Source organism: Harmonia axyridis, chromosome 2, assembly GCF_914767665.1.
Source record: "Harmonia axyridis chromosome 2, icHarAxyr1.1, whole genome shotgun sequence".
Lineage (NCBI taxonomy): Eukaryota > Metazoa > Arthropoda > Insecta > Coleoptera > Coccinellidae > Harmonia > Harmonia axyridis.
This window is the reverse complement of record NC_059502.1, coordinates 55035924-55063729: the sequence shown is the minus strand read 5'-3', so window position 1 is coordinate 55063729 and position 27806 is coordinate 55035924. Positions and strand designations below refer to the sequence as shown.

The 27806-nt window shown below is 33.6% G+C and overlaps 3 protein-coding genes across 7 annotated transcripts in view; all 3 read left to right on the top strand.

Moving 5' to 3' along the window:
- Positions 1–27806, top strand: part of LOC123672240 (GTP-binding protein Di-Ras2) — a 282502-nt gene that overhangs the window by 71630 nt on the left and 183066 nt on the right. For 2 of the 5 annotated variants that reach the window (XM_045606263.1, XM_045606264.1), the window contains exon 2: positions 17343–17412. The exons of 1 other annotated variant lie outside the window; for it this stretch is intronic. The gene's annotated coding sequence lies outside the window, so the exon portion shown is untranslated. Of the gene's footprint in view, positions 1–17339; positions 17413–27806 lie in introns of all 5 variants that reach the window. 2 more of the 5 variants (XM_045606266.1, XM_045606265.1) reach the window with 1 other exon arrangement.
- Positions 150–2965, top strand: LOC123672230 (zinc finger MYM-type protein 1-like). The gene is made up of 2 exons (XM_045606246.1): positions 150–2434; positions 2530–2965. Exons 1-2 carry the CDS (start codon positions 565–567, stop codon positions 2880–2882), a joined length of 2223 nt encoding a protein of 740 aa, XP_045462202.1. The 5' UTR covers positions 150–564; the 3' UTR covers positions 2883–2965.
- Positions 17461–20277, top strand: LOC123672231 (zinc finger MYM-type protein 1-like). Its single transcript, XM_045606247.1, has 2 exons — positions 17461–19746; positions 19842–20277. Exons 1-2 carry the CDS (start codon positions 17877–17879, stop codon positions 20192–20194), a joined length of 2223 nt encoding a protein of 740 aa, XP_045462203.1. The 5' UTR covers positions 17461–17876; the 3' UTR covers positions 20195–20277.

Here is a 27806-nt window from a genome sequence, read left to right as displayed (position 1 = left end):
TCGTGCAAGACATAATTTGTGAGAATTTTTAAAACACTTTCCACACTTCACATAATCCTCCACTCTTTTAGTACAATATGTACATTTAACATCGTTAAATTTGCCGTCTTTCTGGGAGTTCGCATCCGTGTCACATTCATTCGCAGGGCCGTAGCCAGGGGGGGGCATTATGGGGCAATGCCCTACCTTTAATTTTCAATGCCCTACCTTAAAAAATAGTAACAATTTAAATAATATTCAAAGGAAATTTCATTATGTGACGTGAGGAAAAAATTATCACTCGCAAATCAATTCTGAATTAATCACGAGTTGTTAGAGATTGCGAACTACATCAATAGAGTGCACCGTGGTCATTGTATATATACAGCACGCTGTATTTTCAGAAGCACCTCATGTGCTTATTTTCTTGATTCCGCACATAGATGGCATTTGAAGTATGTATGGGACCTGTACTGGAATATACGCCCCTTGGTAGGGGGATCCCCATATAACCCAAAATAGAGTTTAGCGAAATAATTGTTTGTTTATTGAAGTGAAGTGAAGTGTTGATTGACTCATTTAGCGATGGATATAAGGACTTTCTTTACCAAAAAACGAAGAGTTGAAGAGGGAATTCATCACGATGAACCCCATTGCTCAAAACCCACTCCTAGTTCTATGGAAACTAGTTTGGCAAAACAGGTTGGTAGAAATAGAATTAACTATGGTATTCCTTCGGATATTGCACGAATCGGAGAACCGATAAAACAAATTATTTTAAATATATATCCCAAAGAAAATAATAGGGCCTTTGTTGCGGATTGGTTTAAGCGATATAAATGGTTGCAGTATTCGGTCGAGAGAGATGCTGCTTTTTGCTATCCTTGTCAACAATTTTTACCCCATGGAAGCAAACAAAGTTCTTATACTTCCACAGGATTCAGAAACTGGAAAAATGCCAGTGATACAAGAACTGGGTTTCCAAAACATGAGAAATCAATTCCTCATACACAAGCCATGGCGATGTGGCAAGACAAACTACGCAGAATATCTACAGGTAGCAGTGTCGAAACTTTGATAAATCATGAAGTTTTAGAAAAAAACCGGTATTACATGAAATCAATTGTTGAAGTTATACAATTTTTAGTTGTCAACGAGTTAGCTTTGCGAGGAAATTATGTTTTGGAGGAAAAAAAAGAACAAGGATTATTTCAGAATTTATTTGAATACACGTGCATGAAAGATCCGAATTTGAAGGAGGCTTTCAGCCATATACCACAAAATGCGACATATCATTCACCGGAAATTCAAAACCAAATAATTCAAGCAATGGTTCAAGTAGTACAGAACTCCATTGTCAAAGATATCAAGGAATCTGACGTGAATTGGTTCACTCTAATGGAAGATGGAACGAGGGATAAGAATAATCGTGAAAATATTGCTATAGCAATACGTTACGTTAAGGATGGAATCGTCAATGAGTCGTTGCTGACAGTTACAACAACTGAACATCTTGATGCAGCAACATTTACCGAATTAACTTTAAACACTCTTACGAAAAATGGCATTGATCTCTCCCGTATGCTAAGCCAATGCTATGATGGAGCAAGTGTTATGAGCGGAAAAGTTTCAGGAGTTGCGACTAGAATAGAGAATCAATTGGGCCGAAAAATTCCTTATGTCCACTGTTATAACCACCGCTTACATTTAATAGTTATCAGGACTATCTCTGAAATGACTTTCATCCGTTTATTTTTTGATCAATGCATCATGTTACATGAGTTCTTTCATCATGGAAAAATAGCTGCAATGTATGGTGGAAAAATAATTGGCAGATTACTCGAACAACGTTGGTCAGGACACTTGGCGGTTACAAAAGTTGTAAACGATAATTATTCAGAGATTTTGCTAACTTTAGATAAAATGAAAAATGACAGATTCAATGGTGACGACGTTGCCAAGAGTGTCGGCATCAAAAAAATTATGCTTAATTTGGAATTCCGAATGGCTATGGTTGTGGCCAAAAAAATACTATCCATGCTTCAGCCTGCAGATGCAAGTTTACAAGCCCGAAGCGCAGGATTGAAAGACGCCCTAATAATCATAAATTGCGTCCAAAATGAAATCACAAAATTGAGAACAGATGAAATGTATCATCAAATTTTGGAAGAAGCTAAATCTATGACAAGCATTGATTCTGAAAATAGGACTCACACCCAAAAAAGGCAAGTCAGAAGATCTAATCGCATGGATGACTACTTGATGTTTGACTCTTCCTGTTCCTCAACGAAACAAAATGAAGAAGATCAACCATTTAAATCTGAGTATTTCGAAACATTGGACATACTAGTTGCTGAATTACAGAGAAGGTTTTCAGACAACGATGATCTGTTAAATTCTGTAGCGAGTCTCGATGAGTTGGATGTGAACAAAATGGAACCTTTGAAAAATTTAGGTGAGTGTAAGGCAATTAACAAAATGATGTTGCTGCTTCTAAAATATTACGCTTGTTTATTCATATTCAATTCACAATTTAAATTAACTTTTCAGGTATAACAATTCCATCAAATGAAGAGGCTACAGTGGTTAAAGCTTATTTGAGTCGTCGTGAGGATAAAACAGAAGACATAGTGCAAGTTTTGTACAGACAGCGAGAGGCTTTCAAAGATACATATGAACTCTTTGCATCTGTGGCGACCATAGGATGTAGCACTGCTGTTTGTGAATCTACTTTTTCAACCTTAACTGCAATCAATAGACCTCAGAGGCTGTCAATGAGTCACGAAAGAATGGCAGGCATGGTATTTCTGGCCTTTGAAAAGAGAAGGACTCAGTCTGTTGATCTGAATGAAGTCCTTCGCATATTTAATAATATGACAAATCGAAGGATTCAGCTGTTTTGAGGAAGTTTTTTATCATCATTATATTAATCACAACATGTTGAAAGAAATAATATAAACTGAAGAAATAAATATTTTTATATATACATACTACCATACACTCAAAAGTAGGTACGATGAAAATTGATTCATCAGATCACATCGAGTACAATTTTTTACTTCTGCCCTACCTGTAACCTTCATTGCCCTACCTTAAATTCATTTCTAGCTACGGCCCTGTTCATTCGACGCCATTTATACAGGGTGTTTCCTGCGGCAAAAATTCAGGGGGTTGTTCCTTGGACTATTTTAAGCATGTTTTGTCCTTGGATGATTTTTGAAAAACCTCTTTGTTTCGAAGATACAGGGCGAACAACATTTTTCATATTTTTAAAATTAATAATAGTTTAAATAAAAATGCGTACCGCACTGTGTTTACTAAGTAGGTACAATTTATTTTTAAATTTGTTTAACAACATTCCAATTACTAAAAACTGCCAGCTTTTTGACTAAAAATTGATAAGTGCAGATGGTAAAGGAAGACTTGCGAAATCGGATCATTGCTGGGTGTAACTTAATAAGAAATGATCCTGGTGTTTTTGAAAGGGTTCGGCAGTCAATGAGGAGAAGATTGGATGCTTGTATGCTGGCTAGAGGTGATCATTTTCAACAGTTTTTGTAGGTTGAGTTGAATTTTCATGTAATTTTTCATAATAAAATGTTATTATCTGAAATTTTGTTTCCCCTATATCTTCGAAACAAATAGGTTTTTCAAAAATCATCAAAGGACAAAATATTCTTAGAATAGTCCAAGGAACAACCCCCTGAATTTTTGCCGCATGTTTAGGAAACACCCTGTATAACATACATCATTAGGTATTGTTGGTGCAACTATATCATGGGAAACTCAAAAGTTTTCCGGTATATCTTCACTGAAAATGCAAATCGATAATTTATATTCACATTTGGAGTTAATTGATTTGTCCATAATTCTTGGCATTCCAACTAGCAAAGTTATCTTGCAACTTCAATGATTAGTATAATATTGGTGCTTTCAAATTGACAATTTATTATCTTAAAGCTAGATAAACTTTTCAGTCTGTTGTCGGTAATTGAAATACAGGGAAAAATTTCCTTATCTTGGCAACTGCAATATTCTCGAAAACTGCATAATATATTTCTATTCTATAAACGGAATTTTATAAAAGTCCATGTTGACTTGAGATCAGGATCCGCTCTAGCGTTCCCACAGCCTCGGCAATTATACGTATGCGTATAAAAACCTTCAAGGGAAGGTTTTGGGTTATCTCGGGGGTTTTGTAGTAATTGTACTTTGGAAAGCATCTTTAAATTAATTGAATTCGACGTATAAAATTTTATTTGGATTCGTCTATTGAACATTACCACGGTTTCTCCTGGATGGCCCTAAGATGCATAGAAACCCTGGTATGTCTACTTATACCTGTAAAACTTTCAGGCAAGATCTCTCAGATTTATGTCTACTTGATTTTGAGAGATCACGAGAGTTTCAGATGGCGCATACAGCGTTTATATTTGACATTTATGTGACCTTTACGTATAAAAAAATTATATTGTATTGTATTCTCGTGACAATCTTATATACTCTGAATAATCCACCAGCCGTCTGCCATTATACAGGGCCATTCACCGGGATGACCTATTAGACGTTTATGGAAAACTAATCATAATCTTGATCTGAAAATTCGCATATTGGGGTTTGAGACAACGATCTTTCTCCCTAAAAAATTTTCAGATCTCTACAGCATTCGGTTAGACCGAAAACAGACTAGTTCTTTCTTATTTCAAATGACATACCCAGTATGTCATTATTGCATCATTAGATAGCTTTTTTTATGACAATTTCGTCAATATGCTATACCTTGGGTAAAAAGTCAACGGTTCATGAGTTCATGGGATTCTTATGAAAAAAATTGTGACAATGAGGACTCACAATTTTTGGTGCATTTCGGAAGAAAAAGATTTTTTCTTTTTCGATTTTGCAAATTCGTGGTATCATTAGTTTCTTTCTGTGTTTTCCGGAAGTCACAGACTACTCCACACAGTTTTAAATTCCGGTTGTTCCTCATTTAAAGTTCTTTCTTGATAACTCTAGAAGTCATCAAAAAGCTATCTGATGATGCAATAATATACTGGGTGTGCCATTTGAAATAAAGTAGCAGCATTGGCATAGAATACCGAATGAGACTGTATTTCGAGTCCTTTCATATGGTGGTGGATGGTAGTATTTGGGTTCGAAGCATCCAATTCTTCACTTGTACTTTTTTAGATTTTATAAATGTTGTTTCCTTTCTTTGCAGAACAGTTTTAGAATGTAAAATTAATTTAGTATCACGTACCGGTTAATATACTCTATCAGTATATATTACCTCTGTGATAAACTATGTTTATTTGTTGAAGTTCTCGAATAAACTTTATTATTATTATTATTATAGTAGTCTGTTTTCGGTATAACCGGAAGTTGAAGAGATCTGAAACTAATTCAGGGAGAAAGATCATTATCTCAAATCGCAATATGCGAATTCTCTGCTCAAAATCATGATTAGTTTTCCATAAACGTCTAACAGGCCATCCTGGTGAATCACCCTGTATTTCTTCAATTAATTGATACTTCGATATGAATTGAATTACAATTTCTTGTGAAAGTTTGGTGTGTCGCAAATCATTATTTTATTTCCAAACGCCACCAGACAGTTAGCGGGAATTCGAACAATTCTGAAGAGCGCCACCTTACAGAACTCTGGTAAGTTTTCATCAAACCATTAGGAGGACTATCTCAAAAAGTCTGAAACAAAATAGAATCAGTGCACACACCAGGATTTCTATTAAGATGCATAGAAACCTGGAGTGTGGTGTGCACTTATACGATTTTACTTTTTTATATACCTTCCACCTGTTGCTTTGGTGAAAACTTACCAGAGTTCTGCGAGGTGGCGCTTTTCAGAATTATTCGAATTCCCGCTATCTGTCTGGCGCCGTTTAAAAATGGAATCTTGGATATGAATATAAATATTTTCGGTGGGATATCATAAAAATGAATTTTGGTATGAAGTTTTTCTGTAACTAAGAAACGTATTTTTCTACTTCTGATGGTTTTCAATTCTTGGCCAACACGATCATTAAAACAGTACAGAATTAAGATAAATGAGGCATTAACGACAATCTAAAGTCACTATAGCGATACTCGATCATTTTGAAATATAAAGTAGTTCTTTATGGTTTTTCGAATAATAAAAAATCAGTGAAAACTTTTACAAGTAACACCATAACAAATTGTGCCTTGAACATAGGTGTATTTTTTTGTATTATCAAAGTAATAGACAATTCACTTCCTAACAAAGGATATGCATAATAAGATTTCGACAACTACTAAAAAATCAATGACTAAAATTTAATTTGATCAAAAAAAGAAAGCTTTCCATTATTTGCTATAAAACATTCAAACCTAGTTTTATATGCCTTTGGGCTGTATTTCATTACATCAATTGATATGAAATGATCTATCTTAAAAACCTCAATTGGCTCTATTGACAGGAAATAAAAAGTTAACGGTGTATCCATTGCGGAGGCTGCTTATCATCATTACTATTTCAAATCTGGAAGCTGCGGACTTGAATAAGTCCAATTAGGTGACATTATACGATATTCGCAGGTTTTCAGGCCAGAATATTTCTCTCCTTCCGATAGATCTACCTGCTATTTCTTCTTCGGTTACGAGTTGTAGAATTCAAAAGTGCGGTCTATGATTATATGGCCTATATATTTCAATTTATCTCTTTTCCTCCCCTCACCTCTATAGGTCTTTCCGCTTTCAATAGGTACACATTGAGGATCTAAGCTTCAACGCTATATAAAAGCACAGGGAATATATAACATTTAAGCATCCAAGTTCTTTGGTCCAGACTGAGATTGCGACTGCAGATCATTATATTGATTTTCACAAAGGATGCATGGGTTTTCTCAACGCAAAACTGGATTTTCTGTCAATACTTCGCGGACCAATAATTGAGACTTGTTATCAGGTAGTCGTATACTTTTCAACTATCTAGCCTTCTAGAAACAAACCGTCATTGGGTAACTTTGTTTTGTTGATTATTTTTATCTTTTTAACATTGATTTTCCGACAATATTTTCGACTAGTGGCGAATTACAATACCCAGAAGAAGCTGTTCAAATTTTTTTTTTGGTAACACATAGATTGTATCGCCAGGAGTAAATGATTTGAATTTGAAGAACAAAACGAAGTAGGTATTTACAATTTTTTTTGAATAAATTTGTTAATAATGTGTTTGTTCGATTATCTATACACACCCCAACACGTCTCGCTATTGATGCAATAAGATGGTCTATTTCTTCTTGGGGGATACTATTCTAAGCAACCTGTACTTCATGTCTCAAATCCGCCAAAGTGCGTGGAAGCAGGAGTAAATTACCAAGCCTTCTATCCATGATGTCCCAAACATGCTCTTTGGGCGGAAGAACGGAGGATTTGGGCGGCCATGGCAAAAGATTCATATGGGTCGCTTCGAAAAAGTTTAAACTAATTCTGGCAACATGAGGTCGGGCATTTTCTTGTTGAAATATTGGATTCTTGAGGCGGTTAAGGTAAGGGAGAACATATGGGTCCACTATTTCTTGAAGGTAACGTAGCGCTGTCATGTTACCTCGAATGATGACTAAAGGTGACCCACTTGCAAGTGCAAAGACACCCCATACAATAATGCCTATTATCCGGTGTACCTGATGCCCAACATCAAACTGAGGTTCAGGTCTTTCTCTCCGACGTCATCTAACCCTTTTCGTCCATCATGGGCATCCAAGGAGAATCGAGATTCATCAGAAAAGACGACCTGATGCCCTTCCACATTCCAATGTTGACGTTCTCATATCTCGGCACCACTGTTATCGTTGCCGGCGATGCTCAACCGTCAGAGGTAACACAAGATGGGGTCAATAATGCTGCAGTTCAAAAATCCTTATCTGGTGGTAGATCGAGTTGTCTTAAATCGGTCTCTAATGGCCATAAGTGTTAGACGTCGATCTTGAAATTCATTTGTGCCCCTTCGACGTCAGGTGCCTACTCTTCTTCGATTTTGGGCATTATCAAACCACGCTTGACAACATCTTATTATTATTATTATTATTATTACAAGGTAAAGAGTTGAGGCCAAGCCTATAAACTCACAAAAATTGAAATATATGAAAAAATACACCGAAACTTAAAAAAAAATGCATTACAAAAGAAAAAGTAATTCACAAGTAGCAAGTAGCACTCACTCGCGACGAAACCAGGTGTCATAGTTGTTCTTGAAAGAGTTCACAGAAACTGAGTTCACCACCGATGAAGGTAAAGAGTTCCAAACGGTAAACACGCGGTTTGTGATGAAGAACTGTCTTTGGGATGTTTTGAAACTTTCCTTCCTCAGCTTGAAAGCGTGACCTCGCAGACGGTCGTCCAGGTTATATCAGTAGTTGGATTTTTGTTCGTACGGTTAGCGATTTATCGAAATTACAACCCCGCCCCTCGTAGACCAATGATTCGACTTCTTTCAAATTCACTTAGCTGGCGATAAATTCCGCGTACACGTGCTCTAGGCATTTTAGCTACAACTAAACATCGACTTTGGATCTCCTCGAACAGCTGGTTTGTTGTAAAATATTCTACAATACTACAATAATATTCAACTAACATTGTTCACATGAAAAAACTTTCACGATTATTTTTTCCAAATTCAATTATTTACTCCTTGCTTTCTATCTATGTTTCACCAGAAATATTTTCAATTCAATCAGTTTCTTCTGGGTGTTGCAGTCTCTTTGTCAGTTGGTATTTTTTGAAGGTCTTGCATGTTCAGTTTCCGAATCAAGTATCATAATTTCATGCATTCAGATCAGTTTTCTTTCAACCAACCAGGGCCGCTGCCGGACATTTTGGCGCCCCTGCAAAATGAAATTTCGTTATCCTGCTTTGCCTAATTCATCTCAATTTTCTTTCAAAGAGCCTTTGTTATTCCCTTCAAGCACATTTTCAAGTTTTTATGAAATCGTTTTTTTTAACTTGAAATCACCTTGTCAAATTTATCAAAGGACGTTTTGTCGATTTCATCAAAAAACGTCCTGCATTGTTCAAAAGTAAGACGCTATAGTAAAAAGACGACGTAGTTCTTTAAGGTGCATCTTAGTACCTATTTGTATTTTCATAACTATAGTTAAGAGCGCCTATTCGATTTGAAAAAAATTGGCTCTTGGTAATTGTATTATTTTACTACAAAGAGTGGTATTTTCACTAAGAAATCATTTTTGTTTCATTCAATATGTATTGTTTCATTAACTGACTGCGCCCCTAAAATTTGGCGCCCCGGCAAAATGTCCGGTTTGCCGGTCCTGGCAGCAACCCTGCAACCAACCACCAAGTTGAACTCGAATATATGATAAATTCATTCAATATTAAACTGAGCTTCGAAGAAGATGGTATACACATGAATTTCATTAAGTTCACTCATCACTGCAGAGGACATTATCAGTCCTTTGAACTTCATTATAAAAAACTCCATAAAATCTGGAAATATTTCCTGATTGCTTGAAACTAGCATTAGTGAAGCCTCAAAAAGGATAAAAGGAGAAAATAAAGACTTATAGACCCATTTCATTGCTGCCGTCATTCTCAAAAATATAAGAAGATGTGATGCTGAGGAGATCGTCTAGCTTTCTAGAAGAAGCTATTGCTGACTCCCAACATGGTTTTAAACGAGGAAGGTCAACAAATACAGCCATATACAGGGTCTTTCACGAGGAACCTCACCCATATTTATACGGGAAACTACTGAACGTATTTTCATGAAATTCAGCACTTTTAAGTATTTCACGATGCTGATGAAATCTAAAATATTTTCAAGGCATGAGCACCTCCGGTTTTTCCGGAAATGACGTCAACTTCCGTTTTTCAAATTTGAACACCATTTTTTTATTGCAGAAATAGATTCCTTAGAGAATTTCAAGTTATTTTGATGTAACATTTTTCAGTTTTGGTTGGAAAATTCTCTCTGAGCGGGAAAATTCGAAAAAAAATTGAAAATAGAGCCCCGCTGAAACAAGGATAACTTCGAGGTTTTTGGATGGAAAATTTTCATTTTTGGGATTTTTCAAGATGTAAGATTGATGTATCCACTTTAAAAATCGAAATCGCGATTCATGATACAGGGGGTGAAAAAATCGCTGTCAAAGTTAGGGATGACAAAATCGTGAAAAATCAATTTTTTCAAATTAGAACCCCATTTTTTATGGCAGATATTGAATCTACGTTAAAAAATAATGTGAGTGTATGCATCACACCCTTGCCCTATAATGGATATTTTCTGAGTTATTCACAAAAAACTGTTTTTCGTCTTGAATTTTCAGCTATTTCTTTTCCCTTCACGCCAAAAAGATGAAATTTTCAGGAACTGTTAGATTTTTCACTCCTTCTTGAAACCGAATTCAAGTTACTATTAGGAGAACCATGGCAAACTCTCGCAGTTATAACTAGAGAAGATGCTCAAAGTTTTGACCGTTAATTTCTAGACATTTATTTATACGTCTCAGGAATGCTTCGTGCGTTGCTCTTCTTATTTCATCGGGAGGAAGAGATCTGCAAAAGTGTTTAAAAACCAAATTGAGTTTCAAAACTATGAATCTAAAAATCTAAACAAACCTGAACGCATTTCTGACTCGTTCTATGCAGTCCTCTTTATCAGTCAGGGGAGTTGAGTAGACAATATTTTTTATCCTACCCCAAACATAATAGTCTAAAGGAGTTAAATCGGGAGAACGTGGTGGCCAAATATGTGGACCATTGTTCGCCAACCATCGATCTTCAAATAGCCTGTAGAGGATATTTGACACATTGAGTGAATTGTGTGGAGGCGCGCCATCTTGTTGATACCATAAGTCATTATGTCAGCTTATTCTGTAAACGTTTACACAAACCAGTCACTACACCGATACGGGGAGACAGAGTTTTTGCTGGGGTTTTTATCTGTTCTCTTGTATCATACGTTGAAATGTATGATGCCCCGTTACATTTCCTCTGCTAATACTGAGATTCATCGACACATATGCTTGATTGTTTGAAATTAATATTTTGTATTGCTCTTTCTCGAAAGAATATATATATATACTGAAAAGTGTTACATCAAAATAACTTGAAATTTTTTAAGGAATCTATTTCTGCAATAAAAAAATGGTGTTCTAATTTGAAAAACGGAAGTTGACGTCATTTCCGGAAAAACCGGAGGTGCTCATGCCTTAAAAATATTTTAGATTTCATCAGCATCGTGAAATACTTATAAGTGCTGAATTTCATGAAAATACGTTCAGTAGTTTCCCGTATAAATATGGGTGGGGTTCCTCGTGAAAGACCCTGTATATGGTTTCCTTCAGAACATTCACCAAATTAAAACATAAATATTGGTCTTTCTCTAGATCTGTCCAAAGCATTTGAGTCATTGTCCCATGACTATATCATAGAAAAGCTAGAATCATATGAAATAAGAAGGCCCGTATCGGCTTGGTTCAAGTCTTACCTTCCAAAGAGAAAACAGATGAGAATAAAAGAAAAAATGGAGCAACTGAAATGTAAGATATAATCAATGTCACTCTAGAAATACCCCAAGATAGTATTTTAGTCCCAATACTTTCATAATTGAATAGAGTATTCAGATAAAGTGGAAATATTGAGATATACAGATGACAAGAACATCGTCCCGCCAAAAACACCCTCAAGTTGTTTCTAGTCTTGAAAACAGCTTCTTGTCTCAGAAACAATTCAGTCTTGAAATGTTTGCATGCAATGCTGTAATTGATTCAGAACGAATGGCCTACTTCTCAATGAAAAAAGTTGTGTAAGTTTCATTCAAAATTAGCCTTTTCGAAGTGATCAAACTAGACAAAATGATTTTGTAGGGAACTTCAATAGAGCTTTGCTCATCCATTAAGTTCTTAAGTATTTATCAGGATAGAACATTATACTGGATGAATCATATTAATGAGGTACGTAAATCACTTTCAAATTTTCTTTTTAAAGGGGTGATATGAGGTTACTTGATTTTTGGCACTATGAAAACTATAAATTATGGAGTTTTTGAATTCAAAGTTCGAAAGAGCATCTTATTCTGTAGTTCAAAAAACATATTATGAAATAATGATTTCGCTAAAAATGCTGAAGATAAAACCACTAGAGCCATGCAGTGAGAAGTTCAGGAATAATAAGATTCTGGCAGTCCCAGCGATCCACATTCAAGAGATCTATTGTTTCTCTATCAGAATAGACATAATACATACTCGAAATCTGAAAATAGCGTATCCAAAACATCGTCTCATCCACTGCAGAGTGGATTCAACAAATTGCCTCCATCATTAAGAAGAGAAACAAATTATATGGAATTCTAAATAAAATTAAATGGAATTCAAATTCTCTCTTTTACTGAAATTATAACCATTAACAATAGAAGGGTTTTTGCAGTTAAAAATCATATTAAAGAGTATTATAATTATTATTATTTTGACAGCAGGAAATGCTCGGAATGACGGTTCGAATTTGCTTGAGGTCATATACCTCAACCTGAGAAAGAATATGTGTAATACTTATATTGTAAAATTTGTGTATGATTCAGTGTTTTATGTTTTGGATTATTGTCTATAAGTCAGTTTAATATCAGGTGTAGTGAAAGGAAATTCATTATTTTTGCATGAGATATAAGGCGTTAACTTCCATAGATTATTAGATATAATATGCGCTGTTTTGTCAATAACTTGTAGCCATTTTGAAAGGAATATCATTATGCCTCTCTCATAGGAGGCTTCATCCCTATACCGAAGAAATTGAGACAGTCGAATTCCATAAACCTCTGTTGAAGTTGATTTTTCACCAGTAAAATTGTTCGCCGTGGACAGAAACAGAAGCGAACCCTAGCTACAACATACAGGGTGGCCATTTGAAAACGAAACAGACAAGATTACAGACGAAATAAAGTTTTTCGATAGAAATGCTCGGACAGGTCGATTTCTGTTTCGAGGGGGGCAACTTAAGATGTAGGTTACGGACGCATAGCGCTTCAACCCTTGCTGCTACAACCCCCACCCCCAATTTTTGAATAGGGAAGATGGGGTGAGTGATACCTCAATTTAAAGGTATTTTTATACTGATTTCAGCACAGTAATTGTTTTTTCATTTTATGCATTAGTTCTCGAAATATTCATGCGTTAGTTAGTTAGGAAGGAAGCCACAGTCATGGTTGTTTTGAAGCTCAAAATGTCGATTTTTCACAAAACACTACAAGTGCCATGAAAACACCACTTCATTTTCAAATACTTAGTTAAGAATATTTCGAGAACTAATGCATAAAATGAAAAAACAATTAATGTGCTGAAATCAGTATAAAAATACCTTTCAAATGAGGTATCACTCACCCCATCTTCCTTATTCAAAATTTGGGGGTGAGGGTTGTAGTAGCAAGGGTTGAAGCGCTATGCGTCCGTAACCTACATCTTAAGTTGTCCCCCTCGAAACAGAAATCGACCTGTCCGAGCATTCCTATCGAAAAACTTTATTTCGTCTGTAATCTCGTCTGTTTCGTTTTCAAATGGCCACCCTGTATAATAATTGAACAAAACTAACAAGTAGATTTTATTCTATTTTATATTTAATGTAGCGGAAGCTGAAGATGAACGAGGACACTGATGTGAGTCAGAATAACCAATTTTTTTTAAGGGTATATTTCTCTTCATAATCAATATACAGAGTGTTTTATTGATTTTGTTAATTTCTTCAACTACCCATTACTTTGGAACCACCCTATATTCAATTTCCTTCAAAATTCAAATTCAATTTTCCTTGAATTTGATAGGATATTCGAATAAGGGAGAAAAACTATTTGTAAAACAAAAATTTTTGTTTGTACCTCAAGGATACTGGTAGAAAAATACTGGTTTTCACTGGGATACCAACTTCACGTATTTTTTCGATTTTTCCGATTTTCTCGAAAAAAAAAATTGTTTGAAAGGACATCGTTAGTAGCTGATTGTAACAAAAACATTTTTGTTTATGATTTAACCTATATTGAAAAATATCACTCCTAGAATGCGAAGTTAGCACCCACATTTTCGAAAATGAAGTTTTTTTCTGCATTCGTTAGTTACTATTTGTAACACCAAAATTTTCGTTTGTACCTCAAAGATTATGGTAAAAAAATATCGCATTCCGCTGGGGTGCCAACTATGCGATATTTTTCTATCAGTATCCTCAAGATACAAACAAAAATTGTTGTGTTACAAATAGTTACTAACGAGTTACTAACGATTGCAAAAAAAAATCTTGATTTTCGAAAAACTGGGTGCTAACTTCGCATTCTAGGACTGATATTTTTTCATTATATGTAGGTTAGGTTACAAACAGAAAGTTTTGTGTTACAAATAGTTACTAGCGATATTCTTCAAAATTAAATTTTTTTGTCGAGAAAAATAAAAAAAACGTGAAGTTGGCACCCCAGCGGAATGCGGTATAGTTTCTACCAGTATCCTTCACACATACAGATACAAACAAAAATTTTTGTGTTACAAATAGTTATTAACAAATGCATAAAAAAATTCTTGATTTTCGAAAAAGTGGGTACTAACTACACGGACACGATATTACTATCGAAAACGATAACATCGAGGATAAGATTCATTTGTTGATTATCTGAATTGAAAATGATTAAAAAAATAAGTCCTGAGAAACAAAACATCTTCATAAAAACCTCAACACTATAAAAAACCTTTGACAGAGAGAAAGAAAGTTTCACAAAAATTGCTCAAAATGGCTTCCATTCTGCCCATTGCATTTCTGTGCCCGTTCAATTAGACAAGTAATCGATTTTTTCATAATTTCTAGATTTTTGCATCCTCGATTCTCTGAGGAAGTTGCATTATATCGTTTATTCGTGTAGTGTAGACTTCTGATTTTAAGTAACCCCAAAGAAAATAATCGGTAGGCTTCAAGTCGGGGCTCCTTGCAGGCTAGTTATGAGGTCCACCCGTACCTATCTAACTGATCGGAAAAATTTTTGTTCGAGAAATTGGTCGCAATGGTCTTGAAAGTCAAATTATTTACCTCTGCATTTCATTGTGTATTTCACTTTTATGAGCCAAAAATTCAACTAGACTGTTTATGGTTACTGTGTTGTCTGAATATTCAAGTTTGACTACATTTATTAAGTATTGAAATCGAACGTGAACGTTCTAGATATACCTTAGTTCCTTTAGTTTTTTCTCCTTTATTAGAATATCCAATCAAATTCAAGGAATTTTTATATATAGGGTGTTTTTTTTGTTGAAACTGTCTTAGGCTTTTTTCACACTGTATAGATAGTTGTTGCAGAGAATGAACGTATCAATTATCATGAAAATATTTAGGTTGGTTCGAAAGTTAATTAAAGTAATTTAACAATCTGTATCTTGATTATGAAGAGAGATAGACCCTTCAAATATTGTTTATTCTGAAACAACTCAGTGTCCTTTATCTACCCTTAGCTTCCACCTATTTACCAATGAATCACCCTGTATAAGACGTAGAACCGTGTATGCAAATAATTTTATTGGCTTAACCTTTTCAAGTATTCACATTGTAACTTTGAACTAACTCGCAAATGTTCCAGTAATACCAAACCGGAAATATTCTTCGTGCTCAATGTTGAAAATTCATATTTCAACAGAACAGTAGATTTCGGTAACCACTCTCCTGGTGTCGAGTTTACGGTTTCCTGCCTCTCTTCATTGGCTTATGCCTCGTTGTCACGGAAGATAAATTTTATTGTGTTCGCAATAATTTTTATGGGTAATCGATTGAACAGAAACATGTTTCCATTTATATCTACATTTATCGGCCGATTTTGTGCGCTATCGTAAACTTTTGTAGGCTAGCAACATGTGAATTTCACAATTTCATGACACATTAATATCTTAGTTAGATTACTTCGAGGGATCGATAATCCAAGAAGCTTATTCTGATTCTGCCACTTCACAAGCGGCACTGAATTTTATAGATTCCACTCAGTACATTAAATTTTTATTCGCCGCTCATTCTTAAAACAACTGTTTGGAACCATCAATTTCAACAAGCAGACTCTGTCGTATGAGAAGTTTGGCTTTGGATTCATTGGCAGGTATTATTGATGTCAAGAATATGAATAGTATTATCATGATCACAAATTCAATTTCAATTGGTTGCCATAATTACAACTGCATTTTTTGTAATTCACTTATTTTCAGTTGTAAGCTTATATTGAAGAGAATTTCCTAACAAAATGATGATTTTCTTTTTTTTTTGGAACAATTATGGTGTAGCAATATCACCTAGTCCACGATACGTAGCCAAAAAAATATAAGTATAATTGACTGCCCTTAAATTCAGCAACTTAAGATTGAGAGTCAAAATTCCATAACTCGAAAACATTCTGTGTGGGCCTCTGATGTCTCTAATGAAGGGTATTCTATTAGAAATTTCTTTTTGAATAGCACTCTATCTAACTTGCTGCACAAGTTGAAATGCTGTGTTAAATTTTTATTATAAGATTTATTTATCTATTAAATACATACATCTTTCCTGCATGAACACCTTCTGTATCCTCCCCTGCAGATAACTTTTCATCAATATAATAAAACATTAAAAAAAGAATAGAAATAAGCAACAATTCATGAATTTCGATGTTCTAAAGAATAATTTAATTATTTCTTGAAACTTATTTATCCCATTAATTTATATATCAGATTATTGGATAATTTCATCTTACATAAATTATAGATCGCATCATTTCCATCGACCAGTGAGAAGAAAGTCCAAAGTTCGCTAATTTTGTGCATATTCATAATTCCAAAACACACAATATTAATGAAAAACTGAGTACATATCTGGTCACTAGTTCGTTATGGTATTAATCACAATATCACGATTCACACTATTCAGTAATATCTAATATTAGATATTATATAATACGCGTTGGTTCGAATGTAGCTGGAGAAAGGGCCTCAAAAGCTATAACCGACTTTTTTATGACTCTATCAGAACTTTATAATTTATTTCTAAACAGTCAAGCATTTCTAATACAAAACTCGGATGATTTTTAATTGAATACCGTCCTCTCAGATGAGTTTGGAATTTTTGTATGGTATTTCAACTATTTCTATGCCACTTGTCCCGGTCGATGTTCCAACATTTATGGTAGCCCTATCGTAATATTGTTATTCCGCCTACTTTGAATGAATAATAAATTTGTTTGAATTATACATATCATCTAATAATTGTTTGACATCTATGGGTGGGAAGATTTCATGATGAATACCAGAAGAAAAAATAGTAATTATTTATGATTCTAAGATAAATGAAAACAATCTCTGATTGAAGTTTTACTAATACTGATTATTTTTCAGCAGAACCTTCATATCTCAACACCTAGACAACACTGGATATGCGATCTGGCTGGACATTACTTGATCATTAAAGGTAAATATTTCCATATATTTTTTTCATGTGAATAGAGAAGTAGCAGGGCCGTAGCCAGGGGGGGGCATTATGGGGCAATGCCCTACCTTTAATTTTCAATGCCCTACCTTAAAAAATAGTAACAATTTAAATAATATTCAAAGGAAATTTCATTATGTGACGTGAGGAAAAAATTATCACTCGCAAATCAATTCTGAATTAATCACGAGTTGTTAGAGATTGCGAACTACATCAATAGAGTGCACCGTGGTCATTGTATATATACAGCACGCTGTATTTTCAGAAGCACCTCATGTGCTTATTTTCTTGATTCCGCACATAGATGGCATTTGAAGTATGTATGGGACCTGTACTGGAATATACGCCCCTTGGTAGGGGGATCCCCATATAACCCAAAATAGAGTTTAGCGAAATAATTGTTTGTTTATTGAAGTGAAGTGAAGTGTTGATTGACTCATTTAGCGATGGATATAAGGACTTTCTTTACCAAAAAACGAAGAGTTGAAGAGGGAATTCATCACGATGAACCCCATTGCTCAAAACCCACTCCTAGTTCTATGGAAACTAGTTTGGCAAAACAGGTTGGTAGAAATAGAATTAACTATGGTATTCCTTCGGATATTGCACGAATCGGAGAACCGATAAAACAAATTATTTTAAATATATATCCCAAAGAAAATAATAGGGCCTTTGTTGCGGATTGGTTTAAGCGATATAAATGGTTGCAGTATTCGGTCGAGAGAGATGCTGCTTTTTGCTATCCTTGTCAACAATTTTTACCCCATGGAAGCAAACAAAGTTCTTATACTTCCACAGGATTCAGAAACTGGAAAAATGCCAGTGATACAAGAACTGGGTTTCCAAAACATGAGAAATCAATTCCTCATACACAAGCCATGGCGATGTGGCAAGACAAACTACGCAGAATATCTACAGGTAGCAGTGTCGAAACTTTGATAAATCATGAAGTTTTAGAAAAAAACCGGTATTACATGAAATCAATTGTTGAAGTTATACAATTTTTAGTTGTCAACGAGTTAGCTTTGCGAGGAAATTATGTTTTGGAGGAAAAAAAAGAACAAGGATTATTTCAGAATTTATTTGAATACACGTGCATGAAAGATCCGAATTTGAAGGAGGCTTTCAGCCATATACCACAAAATGCGACATATCATTCACCGGAAATTCAAAACCAAATAATTCAAGCAATGGTTCAAGTAGTACAGAACTCCATTGTCAAAGATATCAAGGAATCTGACGTGAATTGGTTCACTCTAATGGAAGATGGAACGAGGGATAAGAATAATCGTGAAAATATTGCTATAGCAATACGTTACGTTAAGGATGGAATCGTCAATGAGTCGTTGCTGACAGTTACAACAACTGAACATCTTGATGCAGCAACATTTACCGAATTAACTTTAAACACTCTTACGAAAAATGGCATTGATCTCTCCCGTATGCTAAGCCAATGCTATGATGGAGCAAGTGTTATGAGCGGAAAAGTTTCAGGAGTTGCGACTAGAATAGAGAATCAATTGGGCCGAAAAATTCCTTATGTCCACTGTTATAACCACCGCTTACATTTAATAGTTATCAGGACTATCTCTGAAATGACTTTCATCCGTTTATTTTTTGATCAATGCATCATGTTACATGAGTTCTTTCATCATGGAAAAATAGCTGCAATGTATGGTGGAAAAATAATTGGCAGATTACTCGAACAACGTTGGTCAGGACACTTGGCGGTTACAAAAGTTGTAAACGATAATTATTCAGAGATTTTGCTAACTTTAGATAAAATGAAAAATGACAGATTCAATGGTGACGACGTTGCCAAGAGTGTCGGCATCAAAAAAATTATGCTTAATTTGGAATTCCGAATGGCTATGGTTGTGGCCAAAAAAATACTATCCATGCTTCAGCCTGCAGATGCAAGTTTACAAGCCCGAAGCGCAGGATTGAAAGACGCCCTAATAATCATAAATTGCGTCCAAAATGAAATCACAAAATTGAGAACAGATGAAATGTATCATCAAATTTTGGAAGAAGCTAAATCTATGACAAGCATTGATTCTGAAAATAGGACTCACACCCAAAAAAGGCAAGTCAGAAGATCTAATCGCATGGATGACTACTTGATGTTTGACTCTTCCTGTTCCTCAACGAAACAAAATGAAGAAGATCAACCATTTAAATCTGAGTATTTCGAAACATTGGACATACTAGTTGCTGAATTACAGAGAAGGTTTTCAGACAACGATGATCTGTTAAATTCTGTAGCGAGTCTCGATGAGTTGGATGTGAACAAAATGGAACCTTTGAAAAATTTAGGTGAGTGTAAGGCAATTAACAAAATGATGTTGCTGCTTCTAAAATATTACGCTTGTTTATTCATATTCAATTCACAATTTAAATTAACTTTTCAGGTATAACAATTCCATCAAATGAAGAGGCTACAGTGGTTAAAGCTTATTTGAGTCGTCGTGAGGATAAAACAGAAGACATAGTGCAAGTTTTGTACAGACAGCGAGAGGCTTTCAAAGATACATATGAACTCTTTGCATCTGTGGCGACCATAGGATGTAGCACTGCTGTTTGTGAATCTACTTTTTCAACCTTAACTGCAATCAATAGACCTCAGAGGCTGTCAATGAGTCACGAAAGAATGGCAGGCATGGTATTTCTGGCCTTTGAAAAGAGAAGGACTCAGTCTGTTGATCTGAATGAAGTCCTTCGCATATTTAATAATATGACAAATCGAAGGATTCAGCTGTTTTGAGGAAGTTTTTTATCATCATTATATTAATCACAACATGTTGAAAGAAATAATATAAACTGAAGAAATAAATATTTTTATATATACATACTACCATACACTCAAAAGTAGGTACGATGAAAATTGATTCATCAGATCACATCGAGTACAATTTTTTACTTCTGCCCTACCTGTAACCTTCATTGCCCTACCTTAAATTCATTTCTAGCTACGGCCCTGAGAAGTAGAGGAAAGAAATCGCGAAAATTATTGAGAATAAGCACGAAATATGAGTCCATTACAGCACTGTTTTTAGTAATAATACTAATAATAAAGTTTATTTACCAAAATAATACTGTAATGTACTCATTACGATACTGAAATAGAGAATAGTATATTCTAAAACAAGTTGCAGAATGGGCTCCTATTCCAACACGAATGCGAAATTCGAAAACGAGCGACGAAGGAGCGAGTTTTGGAACGCATGAGTGTTGGAATTGCCTTCTGCAACGAGTATTAGACGATATTTTCTCTATTTCAGTCAAGTTTTGCGAAATATTGTCGAAATTCAATGAAAAATTCAGATTATATATCCTAGTGACTTTTGTATTGTATCTTGGCAGTTGGTGTGACTGTTACGAAAATTGACAGATTACGGAATTCGAATATGAATCGTATGTTTCGAATTTAGACATAATTTACATTTACACATTAAATTCGTGAATTATGTCTGACGAAATCGATTGAACACTACCAGAATTATGAGAATTTGCAAATATGTAGCAAATCATTTCTCTACATCCCCAAATTATATTATATTGACAATAATTGACGTTTGTTGAAATTTGATAGGATTGGAAGTCAGCATAGACAACCACAAAACGAAAAATATATCTGAAAACGATGCTGTAATGAGTTCATTACAGCACTGTTTTTTAGAACTGTAATGAACTCATTATGATACAGAAATAGAGAAAATATCATTAATGTTATGGTACAGAAAAACGCTAGATTAGATCAATTCAAATTTGAGTGAATGAATATACCCATCTAGAAACCACAGAATTTGCTTATAATGAATATCGATAGATGCTTATAATTTCAAAAACCAGCACGCACGTTGGCAAATGAGTTGTATGAAATGGGCAAATTTATCCGAGTCAATGAAAAGAGAAAGAAAAACTTTCTGTAATTGAGGCTGCTTGATTATACTGCGAATTGAAACCTAACTTTCGAACGAAGCCATCGGAATTATGCTAGTTTTTTCCATTTAAAGTTCTGCTTTCGAACTTCAGCGTTGAACACGTGTACACCTCCACCTAGCGGTTGGAGTTGCCAAGTTGTTAACTAGCCATTCAAAGTTTTTTTTCATGAGCATAACCATGAAGGGCTCATTCATCAATTCTTTTCTGTAGACTAATTATCATGCACTTTTTTCAAAGCTTGAGCTGGTAATAAGAGATAAAATATTGTTGGAATGAATTTTCAATATAATAATGTTGTAGATAATTTAATGACATGAATTGTTTAAATATGATTTACGCTGCGAGTTATACATAGTCAATTCGATCGGTCATGTTTTTCACTGCTTTTTTAAATGATGACTTGACTCGAATATTGGCTATCAAAACTTCAAGAGCAGATTTTTCGCTACAAACCAATGGTTCAAAGTAGTACCATAAAATAAAAAGTAAGCCTCAAACCGCAGAAATAAGGGTGACAGTTAACATAAGGGCGTGTAGATCTTCTTTTTTCTTGGGGGGAGTAATCGAAATAACGACAATTTTTACTCATATATGTAATGTGATAAAAAAAGTTTGATAACGAAGATTGAACCAAATTACTCGAAATCATTTTTTTATTACCAATTCGGTTGTTCTTACCTCATACTGGATGTTTCTGAATTAGAGTTACAGAGGTTAAAATCAAGATACAGGGATTACTAGAGAGTTGATTGAAATGTTTTTCTCGAAGTCGATAGATGATACGATAAAACTATAACAAACCAAAAAGTGTAGTATTGGACCTGAGTTTTTTTTACATTTTTTAAAATACCAGCGGCTCACCAAAAAATAGTTCTGAAGGAGAGAATCAGGCACACTTCCAGAAAAAATATCATCCTGTGGATTTGCATTCAAAATTAGCATATAGCATGATGAAAACTAAAATTGGAATATCTATGGTCAATTCAAAGTAATTATCTTGTGGAGGGAAAGTTCTATGAGTAAAAAAACTTGAACTTTAACACCTGTATCTCAAGAACGAAGTGTTTGGGGGCTCATGTTATAGACTTTTTTTTTAAATGATATAAATATATAATTTTCATTTGTACCTCCAATTTAGGAACACCGTGTAGATATAGTCAATTCAAAACTGATGTCTTCACAAATAAATTGCAATTTGAATGAAACAAGAAATTGTACAACACATCCCACACAATTTTTCTATGCCAATTACTCAGTTCAGTTATTTGATAACTACACTATTGATATTTTGTGATGAAAATGATACAAAAAACCGAAAACAATGGTTAAGTGTATACCGATGACGGATGCAGAAATAAGAGGCAAATAAGAGGCCGAAAAAGCGGATAGATAAAGGAAAATAATAAACCTCGAACAAAGACGTGTCTGTAGTGCAATAAAAGTACTCATCTTGAAAGCGATAATAAACTCCTAAACTGTAAAAGGATCCAATTTTTTACTGCCGTGTGCATTTTGAAGAAGTAAAATGATTATTGGTTCATTTTATGGAAAAATGTTCGTTCTTCGTCTTTGCGAGAATTCGCGATATAATAATTTGGAAATCTTGGAAGGGGTAATTACCCCCAATACCCCCCCATTTCTACCCCCTTTAGTTAACAAGACCACTCCGGGAAATGAAGTTAACACTAAATTGATTTTGAAATAAATTGACGGTATAGCTTGCTGTATGGCAAGTTGCGCAATCTTTCTGAAACAAAATGTTGTCGTTTGGTAAGGCAGTTCCGAGGTTTAATGACTTATGATGAATATCCAAACCATACTAAGCAGAAATGTCAACACAGTTTGACATTCTTAACTGAAAAACAATAGACAACAACCATCGAAACTTCTCTTGCTGTTGAAAAACACCCGTTACATGGTGTCTCAAAAGAAATTCTATGTAAAACAGCAATGACAAAAAGCCGTTTGTGAAAAATGTGTGTCAATTATTAGAATATAATATTTGGCAATAAATTTCTATATATATATGTATAATTCGTAAGAAAATTATTGATCGCAATATATCTAAACATCCTAACATTCTTATCTATTATATATGTATATTCATATAAAAATTAAAACACTTCAATAATTGTTTCAGGTGGAGCTTTTTTTCGAAAAATAATTTCAGATATCTTTACCAATCGAATTTCATCAAATACATAATAATATTGAAAATAATAATGAAATTTGAAATTTCATTCAAGAAATAAAAAGATTTCAATAATACCAAGAAAATGATAACGAATAATATTTTTTCATAAAGATTTATATTTCAGTATATCTGTAAATCGTCAAATACACAAACAAATCGAATAATAACAACTACATAATAATATTTACAAATTGGCATATATACAATATTTCTGTTTTTTTTTGAAGATTCAACGATTTCATTCAGTAATATAAAGTACGACTTCAATGAAGAGCTCGATTTGGAAGTTCGAAATTGAAATAGTGATGTCTTCGAAGAATTGTTCCTTTTTTTCTCGAAGTGACTTCGTACTGATTGAATTTTTTAGTTTTCAACCCTTTTTCCATTCTAGAGGCTGTCATTTGAAGAATTTGCTTGAACAAGGATGCCTTCTTCAAGCATATATCTAAATATTTCCCATCCACTTCCTTCTTTTTCTCGTTGGCCTCTTTAAACTCCGGTTTCTTGTTTTTATCAATACCGAAATTATTTTCCCGTTTCATGTTTTCATTTTCCTTGGTGAAAATAGTTTCTTTATCCGGAAGATCTGTAATTTCTTCTGATTTCGATTTGATATTCGCGATTTCAATTAATTCTTCATCCCGCAACTTTTTCACTTCGGTGATAATATTCTTGATCTGTATTGTTCTTCTCATATTTCTCATATTCAATTCATGATTTCTCAATTTCACCAATCACGATTTCAAAATCAATTTCTGTTCCATTTTTCCGTTTGATATTGACCAATCAAAACAAAAATTGAAATTATTCACTCAACAAACAATGAATTCACGGAAAATCTGTTACTATGAGACGGAAGTAATTTTCAAGTTGTCGGTATCTCATAAAGTTTAAATTTTCTAAAACTCTGTAAGAAATAATTCAATCACTCAAGATGTAGAGTTTATTATTAAAAACACAGTTGAACTGAATTGCTATTCAAAATCTAAGTCGATGTGATACCAGTGAAGGTCGGATTGAAAGTGTCCTCCTTAGAGGGACAGAACCAAGGTTTCTACTCTGTGGATTGGGTCCAACGATAGAGACTCATGCGCGTGATTGATTCGGACAATTATGGTCTCAGCATGATGTATTCTATGGTCCCATGACGACTGAATTATGTCTGGAATGACTCAATAAGAGAAAGTCGTTAGAAATGCCTTATCCCTAATTGTTTGGTGAATGAGAATTATCTCTCTGACGGAAAATGTAGCTTGATAAGGAAATTGTTGATGTTTGCAGAAATGATTCTGGTAATTTGATATGCAACCATCTGTTGCAATGTTCTACTCAACTAACGAAATAGTCATATCATATACAATCCGATTCCATTTATATTATCCTAACTATTTTTCGTTATATATTATGTTATTTTTTTTTATTATTTTTTTGTAATCTGATTTGTGATACCTACTTTCATTATTATTAATATTTATTCATATGAAAATTTAAGCACTTCAATAATTATTTCAGGTAGAATTTTTTTTTGGAAAAATAATTTTTCAGATATCCCAACAAATCGAATTTCATCAAATACATAATTATATTGAGAATACTAATGAAATTTTTAATTTTATTCAAGACATAAAGCAATTTCAATAATACAAAGAAAATGATAACGAATAATATTTTTTCATATGAATTAACATTTCAGTATATCTGTAAATCGTCAAATACATAAACAAATCGAATAATAACAACATCATAATGATATCGAAATTGAAATAGTGATGTCTTCAAAGACTTATTCCTTTGTATCTAAAGAAAAAGGTATTCATTTCTGAATCTGAAATTTTGTTCTGTGGAAGCAAATTTTATTCCAAATTGAAGAAGCAGTTCGATATTGCTTCATTCATTCTTTCAATAAATAAGAAGTATACTTTTTTCTTCGAAATACTGGAGATTGACTGAATTTCACGCCACTGTTGTTCCCCGACAACCGAAAATATCTCCATAAAATACCCTCTAGGGAGTAGGGTAGGCATGCAAAATTTCGTTTGAATTCAAGCTTTTTTATGGAAGGTATTGCATAAAAATGGTTTTTTCATGTAGACTTCAACACCCTGTATCTCCCTTAGATATCGAGATAGGGGTATTCAATATACATTTTCCCGAATCAGGACAACGAGGAGAATATCCCATTAAATTTTTAACGATTAAAATTGATACACCCTGTATATTATGTTATTTTGTTCTCAAAATTTTTTTTTAACTGATTTTTGATACTAACTTTCATTATTATCTATTTATATAGAAATTGAAACACTTCAATAATTGTTTCAGATAGAGCATTTCTCTGGAAAAATAATTTTTCAGATATCTTTACCAATCGAATTCATCAAATACATAATTATATTGAAAATAATAATGAAATTTGAAATTTCATTCAAGAAATAAAAATATTTCAATAATACCAAGAAAATGATAACGAATAATATTTTTCATAAAGATTTATATTTCAGTATATCTGTAAATCGTCAAATACATAAACAAATCGAATAATAACAACTACATAATAATATTTACAAATTGGCATATATACAAAATTTATGTTTTTTTTTTTTTGTGAATATTCATTGATTTCATTCAGTAAAATGAAGTACGACTTCAATGAAGAGCTCGATTTGGAAGTTCGAAATTGAAATAGTGATGTCTTCGAAGAATTGTTCCTTTTTTTCTCGAAGTGACTTCGTACTGATTGAATTTTTTAGTTTTCAACCCTCTTTTCATTTTGGAGGCTGTCATTTCAAGAATTTGCTTGAATAAGGATGCCTTCTTCAAGCATATATCCAAATATTTCCCATCTACTTCCTTCTTTTTCTCGTTTGCCTCTTTAAACTCCGGTTTCTTGTTTTCATCAATACCGAAATTATTTTCCCCTTTCATGCTTTCATTTCCCTTGGTGGAAATAGCTTCTTTATAAGGAAGATCTGTAATTTCTTTTGATTTCAATTTGATATTCGCGATTTCAATTAATTCTGCATCCTGAAACTTTTTCACTTCGGTGATAATATTCTTGATCTGTATTGTTCTTCTCATATTTCTCATATTCAATTCATGATTTCTTAATTTCACCAGTCCCGATTTAAAATCAATTTCTGTTCCATGTTTCCGTTTGATATTGACCAATCAAAACAAAAAATGAAATTATTCACTCCACAAACAATGAGTTCACGGAAAATCTGATACTATGAGACGGAAGTAATTTTCAAGTTGTCGGTATCTCATAAAGTTTCAATTTTCTAAATCTCTGTAAGAAATAATTCAATCACTCAAGATGCAGAGTTTATTATTAAAAACACAGTTGAACTAAATTGCTATTCAAGATCTAAGTCGATGAGATACCAGTGAAGGTCGGATTGAAAGTGTCCTCCTTACAGGGACAGAACCAAGGTTTCTACTCTGTGGATTGGGTCCGACGATAGAGACTCATGCGCGTGATTGATTCGGACAATTATGGTCTCAGCATGATGTATTCTATGGTCCCATGAACGACTTAATTATGTCTGGAATGACTCAATAAGAGAAAGTCGTTAGAAATGCCTTATCTCTAATTGTTTGGTAAATGAGAATTATCTCTCTGACGGAAAATGTAGCTTGATAAGGAAATTGTTGATGTTTGCAGAAATGATTCTGGTAATTTGATATGCAACCATCTGTTGCAATGTTCTACTCAACTATCGAAATAGTCAGTTCATATACACTCCGATTCCATTTATATTATCCTAACTATTTTTCGTTATATATTATGTTAATTTTTTTTATTATTTTTTTGTTATCTGATTTGTGATACCTACTTTCATTATTATTATTATTTATTCATATAAAAATTTAAGCACTTCAATAATTATTTCAGGTAGAATTTTTTTTTGGAAAAATAATTTTTCAGATATCCCAACAAATCGAATTTCATCAAATACAAAATTATATTGACAATACTAATGAAATTTGAAATTTTATTCAAGACATAAAGATATTTCAATAATACAAAGAAAATGATAACGAATAATATTTTTTCATATGAATTAACATTTCAGTATATCTGTAAATCGTCAAATACATAAACAAATCGAATAATAACAACATCATAATGATATTGAAATTGAATTAGTGATGTCTTTGAAGACTTATTCCTTTGTTTTTAAAGAAAAAGGTAATCATTTCTGAATATGAAATTTTAAATTTTGTTCTGTGAAAG